Source organism: Amaranthus tricolor, chromosome 11, assembly GCF_026212465.1.
Source record: "Amaranthus tricolor cultivar Red isolate AtriRed21 chromosome 11, ASM2621246v1, whole genome shotgun sequence".
Lineage (NCBI taxonomy): Eukaryota > Viridiplantae > Streptophyta > Magnoliopsida > Caryophyllales > Amaranthaceae > Amaranthus > Amaranthus tricolor.
In genome coordinates, this window is record NC_080057.1 from 11,712,272 (window position 1) to 11,722,757 (window position 10,486).

General features: G+C 28.4%; 1 protein-coding gene across 1 annotated transcript; it reads left to right on the forward strand.

Annotated features, from left to right (window-relative positions):
* Window positions 1-7,197: 7,197 nt before the first annotated feature.
* Window positions 7,198-10,053, forward strand: LOC130826494 (subtilisin-like protease SBT5.4). Its single transcript, XM_057692076.1, has 6 exons — window positions 7,198-7,281; window positions 7,349-7,440; window positions 8,601-9,086; window positions 9,584-9,638; window positions 9,729-9,838; window positions 9,945-10,053. The coding sequence occupies exons 1-6, from the start codon at window positions 7,198-7,200 to the stop codon at window positions 10,051-10,053; spliced, it is 936 nt and encodes a 311-aa protein (XP_057548059.1).
* Window positions 10,054-10,486: the final 433 nt, after the last annotated feature.

Consider the following 10,486-nt stretch of genomic DNA (forward strand, 5'->3'; position numbering starts at 1 on the left):
GCACGACTAACATCCTTTGTCTTACCCAGAATGTTAATGAGAGTCTCGAGTATGGCATCGCATACATTTTTCTTAATATGCATAATTTCAAGACAATGCCTAACCTGTAGATCTCTCCAATATGGAAACTTCCAAAAGATTATTTTTTCTTTCCATAATCGGTTTTCACCCCCTTGCACTTGCCCTGTTTAACCAAATACAGTCTCAACTCCCTTAACCTGTTCATAAACCTCATAACCGGTCAACGTTCGACCAGCGACACGGTCCTCATAACCTCCCCGTTGTACATCTTCTTCTTCCTACTATATTGGTAATCTCATGGGAGGAACTTTCGATGGTCCATGAATATGTGTTTGCACTTAGGAATCCACGTGGATTCCATGTCATCGATACATATGGGGCATGCTTTCTTCCCTTTGTTCTTATACCCTGATAAGTTGCCATATCCTGGAAAATCATTAACGGTGCATAAAAGCATTGCACGCAAGGTGAACTCCTCATTAGCATATGCATCAAACACGGAAACACCTTCATCGCACATCTTTCTCAAATCCTCAACAAGAGGTGCAAGATATACATCTATGTCATTGTCAGGTTGTTTAGGACCTGAGATAAAAAGAGAAAACATAATGTACTTACGCTCCATATACAATCAAGGTGGCAAATTATAGATCACTAACAGTGCCAACCAAGTACTATGTTGAGAACTAAGATTGCCGAATGGGTACATTCCATCCGTACACAGTCCGAGCCTTAAATTACGAACTTCATCCCCAAATGTCTTATGCAACCTATCAATACTCTTCCACTCTAGAGAATCAGATGGATGTGTGAGCAAGTGACCTTTCTTCACCCTATCTGCATGCCACCTCAAATTTAACGCATCTTTCTTTATAGAAAACAAGTGCTTGAATCTAGGTTTTATTGGAAGATACCACAATACCTTAGCCGGGGGCCCTTTAGCATCCCTAGCCCCTTTACGCTTGTAATGCGATAACCCACACCTAGGACACTCTTCTAAGTTCTCATTTTCATTCCGATGCAATACATAATCATTCGACACGCATGAATCTTGTGGTACTCTAATTCGAAAGAAGATATGAGCTTTTTGGCATAATATGTCGACTTTGTAAGTTCATTTCCTTTAGGAAGGAAGCATTCCACTTAATGCTTCTAATAACATTGTGAAACTAGTGTCACTCCAATTGAACTTTGACTTAATGTTGAAAATTGTCAACACGGCTGTTAGTTTGGTGAACTTTGTACATCCAGGGTACATAGATTTTCGAGAAGCCTCTGTTAACAAGTCAAAAACACGAATACGTTTTCCTAACTCATCCTCGACTTCCTCCATCATCTCATCAACACGATCTACATCCTCATCTACATTCTCTTCATCTGTCTCATACCCATCAACACGATCTACTACATCCTCATTAAGATCCACATTATTGACATCCTCAACAATACTTTTTTCTTTGTAAACGCCCTCCTCACCATGCCAAACCCAAACATGATATTGAGGCCTAAACCCACGTCGAAGTATGTGCTCCCTAAGGACATCAGCACTATCTACCTTTGATACATTGCCACACTTGACACATGGGCAATAAAAACCAACTCTCCCCATCCTAACTTGATGTTCAACGGCAATACTACAAAATTCTAATACGCCATCAATATTCAATGCTTCCATACATCTAAGAACGATCTTTTTTCATCCTAAGTGTGATTAATTAATTCAAAACAAAATTAATAACTGCTTAACATATATACTTATTTATACCAAATATATTTAACCTTAAAAACATATACTTATTTATGCTAAACATATTTAACCCTAAATATATACTTTATATTTAAATTCTATATAAGCACTACATTGTATTCTAAAATAAAATCATTTAAAATAAGGAAAATTGGCTGAAATTAATCTCAACTATCACCCGTTGGCCAAAAAAAATCCCCACTATCGATTATTTTTTAATAATCTCAACAATTATCTAAATTTGTTCAAAACATCCACCCCTCCCAGCATACTGGCAGCAACAAGTAAAAAAGGTTTGGATTTTTTTTCTTTTTTTTTTTTTATTTTTTCTCTTAGAAAATAACCCATCTCCTTCATCTATTAATCCCCTCCCTCTTCTTCTTCCCCATTACTCCTCCATTGATGAACCATTAAATGTTCAAATTATAATTCCAAAATAAGGAAAAAACATATAACTATCATATAATTATACTTTAGAAATGATTAATTATGAAATTTCACAAAGTTCATGAATTCAATCAAATTGGGGAAAAATCTAGAGTTTGAAAAATCAAAAATGAAATTGCATTTGTGGGTTCAAAATAATTAATTAAACAACAATCTAATTGTTAGGTAATGCAATTCAAACAAAAAAAAAAAAAAAACCAAATTTTCGAACAATAATTATTCCAAAATCAAACTTGTAAATCTTGATATTGAATTTGAGGAAAAAAAACAGAATGGCGTGAAGAAGATGACTGCATTCGATTTTTTTATTTTTTATTTTTTTTATTTTATAATATTTTGAATTATTTTAAGTGTCCAATACATCAAATAACTCAATTCATTATATTTATTATCATATAATTTAAAATAATGAGTACTTATAATAATTAAAATCCAATTTTAATTATATATAGTTTCAATCCAAACTAATTAAAACCCAATTTTAATTATACAATTATAATCCACATTTTAACCTCCCCTAATTGAATCAATATCATATGTTGTAGGAATTTGAAGATTTTGGAGGTTTAGTTTCAATTTGGTTTTTTTGAGAAGTTAGGGTTCATCAATGGAGGACTAATGGGGAAGAAGAAGAGGGAGGGGATTAATAGATGAAGGAGATGAGTTATTTTTAAGAGAAAAAATTATAAAAAAAAAAAAAATCCAAACTGTTTTACCTGCTGCTGCCGGTATGCTGGGAGGGGTGGATGTTTTGAACAAATTAAAATAATACTTGGGATTATTAAATTATAATCGATAGTGGGGATTATTTTTGGCCAACGGGTAATAGTTGAGATTAATTTCAGTCAATTTTTCTTAAAATAATTAACATTGTATACTTCATGCTTCATACTTCATATTCTAATTCTATATAACCAAACATATACTAATTCTATACTTCATACATCGATATTAAGTCTAAAAATAAATCATTTAACCCTAAAAATATGTATATTCTATCTAATTCTAATAATTAAAACATATTTACAACAAGCAACCACAATTTTAAAAAAATACACAAATAATTAAAAAATTAATAACATAAACTTGAAATGTCAAACTCACAAATAATTGATATATTTAGCACTAAATTACAAGTAAAACAATAAAAATATGAACTGCAAATTAAAAACATAAATAAAATTACCCTGATTTCTTGGGTTAAGTAATCTACAATGAAAAACAAAAGAAAATTAGTATAAAAAAAATTAGCACTAAATTTCGTGGATTTCGAATAACTAGCAAAGCTTAAGGGTTTAATATATTGAAAAGAGAAATTATACCTCAATTTTGTGGGTTTTGAAGATGAACAAGAACAAAGCTTTGAATAAGAACGAGGGTTTGAAGATGAAGAATTCGTGGCTTTTTCGAATAGCTGTTCATGGGTTTTGAAGAACACAATAGTTAAGCTTTTGTTTCGTGGGTTTAGCAGTTGTTTGTGGGTTGAAGAAGAACGAGAAAGGTGAAGAACTCAAGAGCAGCAGTACTAGTTTTTTCGTGGGTTTTATAAGGGTTTAGCTAGCTTTTGTTAACGTTATAATGAAACAGTATTTTAGCTTATTGAACAAGAAGAATATATGAGACGCGCCTTTTTTAAAAAAATAATAATTTGCATCATATGTTGTGGTTTTTGAAGAACTGCAGCATATAATAGGTTATATGCTGCGGTTCTTCAAAAACCGCTGGAAATAATGTAATTTTCATTTTTTTTTAAAAAAATGAGACTATATGTTGTGGTTTTTGGGGAACCGAAGCATATAACCTATTTTTTTCATCGTTTTTTCATCCTATTTTATGCTGCATAATTGAAAAACTGCAACATATGTGACGCAGCAAGTAAGAGTTTTTCCAATAGTGACTACCAACCCATTTCCTTAAGAGTCTAACCTCGTCACCTTCAGCTAACCACCAATTCACCCTCATAATATTGAACCAACTTTAATTCACCACCAGTAGATCCAATGGAATAATCTCATTCTGCTAGAGAGGAGAGAGAGGAGCACGAAATAGGATGTCATGTAGTTGGGGAATGGGGGTTTGTTGAGGTAGGAGGATGGGGTAGGTGTACCGGGTATGGTGTGGATTTCAATGGTGATAATCGGGTAGGGTTGGGGTCATGGGGAAAGGGTAGAGAGTGGTGGACGGTGGTGATGTAGGGTGGCAGTCTGGGAGGGTTTAACGGTGGTGATGAGGGTGGCAGAAGACATTGGCTAACAATGGTGATGAAACCCTGGAATTGGTGGGTTTTTTTTTTTGTTTTTTTTATATTTTATTTTTTAGTATTTTTATTTATAATTTGTATTTTTCCTTTATTTTTAGAAGAATTAACCTACAATTACAAGTTAATAATTGCGTAAAAACAATTTTGGTTAAGTTACCCAAAAGTTAAGATTATTCATGGTTAATTAATGTTAAAATAGTACTCTTAATGTTAGAAACCCAACTAAACAAATTAACCTAGCAAAGAAATGATAATACATTTAAAAAGATATCAAATATGATTTCCACTAAAAAAAATATTTAAGTTAAAACCGATAAAAAATTCAATGATAATGTAAATGAAAAAAATTCTAAAATTGATTGAAAAAATACATATTGTTTCATTTCGTATTTTTTGAATGTATATAAGGAGTCATTAGGTTGACAATGAAAATTACTTAATACAGAATTAGACAATGTACTCAAGCATTTTACATAATCAAGGGTACCATGATGATTAAACTCCTAAAAGTTATAGGAATTGACTTCCTTTGGAATTTTAAATGAATTTAAATTCATAATAGTTATGGGTAATATTTTATTTTATTATATTGTATGGTTTAAACAATATTAGATGTACCACTAAAGTTTTCAAGATTTATAAAATATATAACGCGGACTTTTAGTGAATATGAGACATATAAGTTGGGTATACTTATGATAGGTATACCAGGCTAATCAGTCATAATGGGTGCGGATGTGTGTGAATGTATACCCAAGTGGGCATGCATGGGTATGAAAATTTTACTCTCTATGTATGATAGCTAGGGAGAGGGCATATTGCATCCACCCGCCCATTTTGCCACCCCTAGCTATTAGCAAGTGATCATCTCACTATGAAACATATTCATACAATCAATTCATTTTTAAAATGGAAAAATTACCATGAATAGTACAATCTTTTGTTAATTTTCTCAAAATAATACCAACTTTTGCTTATCCATAAATATTACCAACTTAGGGGGCTTATTTTCTAGAATAATACCAACTTTAGTTTATTACAAAATTTTCAAATTTTTTTTGTCAAATAATCTTCAATAGTTTGATTTTTAACATGTTAGAGATTTTCTAGGAAAACACCCCTTAAGTTGGTATTATTCATGGTTACATAAAAGTTGATATTATTTTAGAAAAACAAGCAAAATTTGTATTATTCCTGATAATTTTCCTTTATTAATTGATTGTTTTAATATTGTACTAATCAATTTAATATTATAAGTCATAAGTGATTATTTATAATTAGTCACTTTAAAATCGTAAGTAATTACTTTAAAATTAAAAATAATCACTTTAAAATTGTAAGCATGCATTGAGTAAGTCCAATATAATTCAAATACTCTAATCACAAGTGCAGTTTTATTGAAACGGTTAAGCTAGTCTCCATATGGGTTTTGAATTCGTAAATTTTATAATTTATTATGAATAGTCAAAAAATTTCCCGTACCTTGAATTTTTTTCTTGTTATTTGAATGTGTGACTTTGATTTATGTTTTTAACAGTGATAACCATGAAAATACTATCAATAAACTATATATAAAAAAGTAAAAATAATTTTAAAAAAATTGTGTACAAAAAAATGAATCTAATGCTGTTTCAATATTCAATTAAAATAACTTTATATATATATATATATATATATATATATATATATATATATATATATATATATATATATATATATATATATATATATATATATATATATATATATATATATATATACACGTAGACATATATATATATATATATATATATATATATATATATATATATATATATATATATATATATATATATATATATATATATATATATATACACATATATATATATATATATATATATATACACACATATATATATATATATATATATATATATATATATATATATATATATATATATATATATATATATATATATATATATATGCATATATATATATATATGCATATATATATATATATATATATATATATATATATATATACATATATATATATATATACATATATATATATATATATACATATATATATATATATATACATATATATATATATATACATATATATATATATATATATATATATATATATATATATATATAAATTATCATTATAAAAAAGTAGAAACAATCTAGTTGTTAAAGTACTATTTTTAATAAGATGATCAATAATTGATTGATAGACATGAAAGACGTGCATCAATTGGTTATGTATGGATCTAATGAAATGTATAACCTCTTCTCCTTTTTTTCCCTATTACACTAAAAATAGTCTTAATTTAAGATATAGATTATTCCTATATGAATAAGTCTAAACCAAAATTTACAAGAGGATAGAAAAGTAAAAATAACCTATGCAACATGAAAATAGGAAATAAGTTAATTTAGATTATTTGGCTAAATATAGTATTTCTCATTTAGAAATTATATAAGGCAAAGAAAGAAATTAAAATACTTGTGAATCATAATTAATTATTTGAAGAGTTCAAAAAGTTACAAGTATAAATATATATATATATATATATATATATATATATATATATATATATATATATATATATATATATATATATATATATATATATATATATATATATATAATGTTGAAGATAAGATTTGAACAGAAAGCTTTAAACCAAAAAATTGCTAGCAACAATAGATTTATAAATTTTAGACAATGTCAATTTTAATGCGTTTATCTTTTCATCTCATCATCATTGTTTTGTCAACGCAAAGTGTACCTACTTTTACTGTTCCCAAGGTGAGTAAAATATTTTCTTTAAAATTAATTAAGTTAGTATTTATTTGACATTTATTTATATATGTAGAACTACATAATTTATATGGGATCTCATTTATCGGCTAGTCATGAGGATATTACTGATTCACACCATGCCTTGCTTTGTTCCGTATCATTAAGGTACCAAAATTGATCGTAAAATGAAAATTGTTCCAAGATTATATTTAATGTAATTTAATTTAATTTTATTTGTTTTGATGAATATTTATATATTGATCCATGTACGCAAAAGTGATTATGATCCATCAAAGATTGTATACTCATTCAATAAATATTTTAATTGTTTTGCGGCGACTTTACAAGAAGAGGAGGCTCGCAAGCTTGCTAATAAGATCATCCATCTTTATAAATGAATTTATTATCATATGAGCTTAGCTACTTCTTGTATGAACTTTTTTAATTTATTCCAATATAGAAGAAGTATTAATTAAGCATCGTAACTTTGATTTACCAAGTATAATATTCTAGGTATTTTTAAAGTGCATCCAGAAGTTGTATAAATTACTGAGAGTCGAATAGTAAAACTTGCAACAACTCATTCGCCTGATTTCTTAGGATTACATGAAGAGCATGAAGAGGGTTTCCACGTCAAAGGTTCTATTTGGAATATATCTTCATATGGAGACAACATGATTATAGCAAACATTGATTCTGGTAAAAATATATATATTCATTTTATAAATATTAATTTATCTTAGTATATAACCACACACGAGAGGGGATTGTATAAAATGAGAAGGATGAATTGAATCAAATTTAACTAATATAAAATCTTAATCCTCTCTTTGAATTGACAAATTTGAATTTTTATCCTTTACATAATTTTATTTTTTTTAAACTACACAAAAGGCTATGCAAGTCACGATGAAAATGTTAAGGTTCATATTAATCAATTAGATACATTTATGTATGTTTAGGTGTGCACTCAAAACGTATTAGCTTTTTTGACGAAAATTTAGGGCCAATTCCAAAAAAGTTCAAAGGAGTTTGTGCGAATGAGCATGATCCAATGTTCAAGTGTAATAGATAAATATATAATTTGTAATGTATTCTTCAATTTTAATTTTGGAATAATTGATAATTAGATAATTGAGTCTTGTCTCAGTTGGTCTTTCCCAGATAAGAGTAGACCATGGGTTCAATTCTAACGAACCCCTTTCCTATCCCTACCTTGTAATTAAACGTAGCTAGGTAGTATGATAATATTTAAATTTACTGATATTAAATGAATATATAGGTATGTATTATTGGTTGAAGTATAATTTATGTATGTTCATCAGAAAGCGTATACGGGCACGATACTTCTACAAAGGTTTGTTGGAAGAAGCCATGTTATACAATATGACGCTCAACGATACACTAAGCCCTAGAGATACGGAAGGTCATGGTAGTCACACTCTATCAACAGCAGGAGGGAGTTTTGTTAGCGATGCAAGCTTGAATGGGCTAGCAAATGGAACTTCTATGGGACTAGCACCCAAAGCACGACTTGTTGCTTACAAGGTTCATAGGTCAGGAACTGCTAGTGACATGGATGTTATAGCTGCTTTTGAAGCTGCCATTGATGATAATGTTGAAAATATCAATCTTTCTACGGTTAGGTTAGAACCAGGGTTTCTGGATTCATTTGTTGTTGGTAGTTTTCATGCTATGAAAAATGGTATCCTTACAATTGCATCAGCTGGGAACACAGGACCTGCTCTTGGGACTGTTTTGAACGTCTACCCATGGGTATTAACAGTTGCTGCCAGCACAATTGATAGAGAGTTCTTTTCTAATCTCTAACTTGGGAACAATATAACAATTAAGGTAATATAAATCAATAATAATAATAATAATAATAATAATAATAATAATAATAATAATAATAATAATAATAATAATAATAATAATAATAATAATAATAATAATAATAGTAATAATTATAATAATAATAATAATAATAATAATAATAATAATTATTATTATTATTATTATTATTATTATTATTATTATTATTATTATTATTATTATTATTATTATTATTATTATAAGTTAATTAATGAATAAATGTATGTATTCTAATACTATGCAGGCATCATGATACTTTGATTTACATGTTCTTGATTCAAAAACGTTTTATCCATTGATAACTGGTATAGAAGCACGCGTTTCTGGAGCTAATATCAATGACATGTGAGTTGGTCAAATTGCTAAAATTGTAACCAATTAAATGGATGGCCTTTTCCAATATAAATTAAATTAATTAACATGTATAAATCAGGTTACATTGTCAAAATGGATCTTTAGATACCAACAAAGTGGTCGGAAAGATAGTAGTATGTGGTTATAATGTAACAGCTGACGTTCAAACTATAACAAGTATTAGTATTTAAAAAGCTGGAGGTATTGGACTTATCTTTGTTAAGGACGACAAAGTAGGATCTGAAATTTTCCAAAATGCACCCTGTGCCATCTCTGCTGCTTTGATTAGCTACAATGATGGTAAAACTCTTTTTTCTTACATCAACTCTACCAGGTAAGTTCTTTGATCACCTATGAACTTACTTAAAAGTGGTACTCATAAACCTGTATTCATAGCTACTTTTATTATAATTTTTTAATAATTTTAATTATGTTATTAGGACACCAATTGTATCCTTTGGTGAAGCAATAACTTCATTAGGCATAAAGTCTGCTCCTATTATGGCTGATTTCTCATCAAGGGGTGTTCAAAATAGGATACCGGATTGACCCGGATCCGAAAATCCGGATACCCGGTTTTTTCGGATAGTGAAAATAACTATCTGTTTCCGGTCCAAAAAAAGGATACCCGAAATCCGAATATCTTGTTTAATCTGGATCGGATACCGGATATCCAGTTTATAATTTTTTTAAAACAATTTTACATTTTTTTCCACATAAATATTTAACTTCACTTCACTTTCTTTATTTAATCAAACTTCTTTTTTAAATCATTTTGGAAATATGATTGGATTTTCAAAAGTCTAAATTAATTAACAATAAGTTACTTACACAACTTAGTTATAATTAAGAATTGTACATATTAGTAAATTTAACAACCAACAAAAAAAATTTATGAAAATTTTTTATATATATTTTAAAAATAAAAAATAAAAAATAATAGAATAAGTACAAAACCAGATATTCGGATACCCGATTTTTC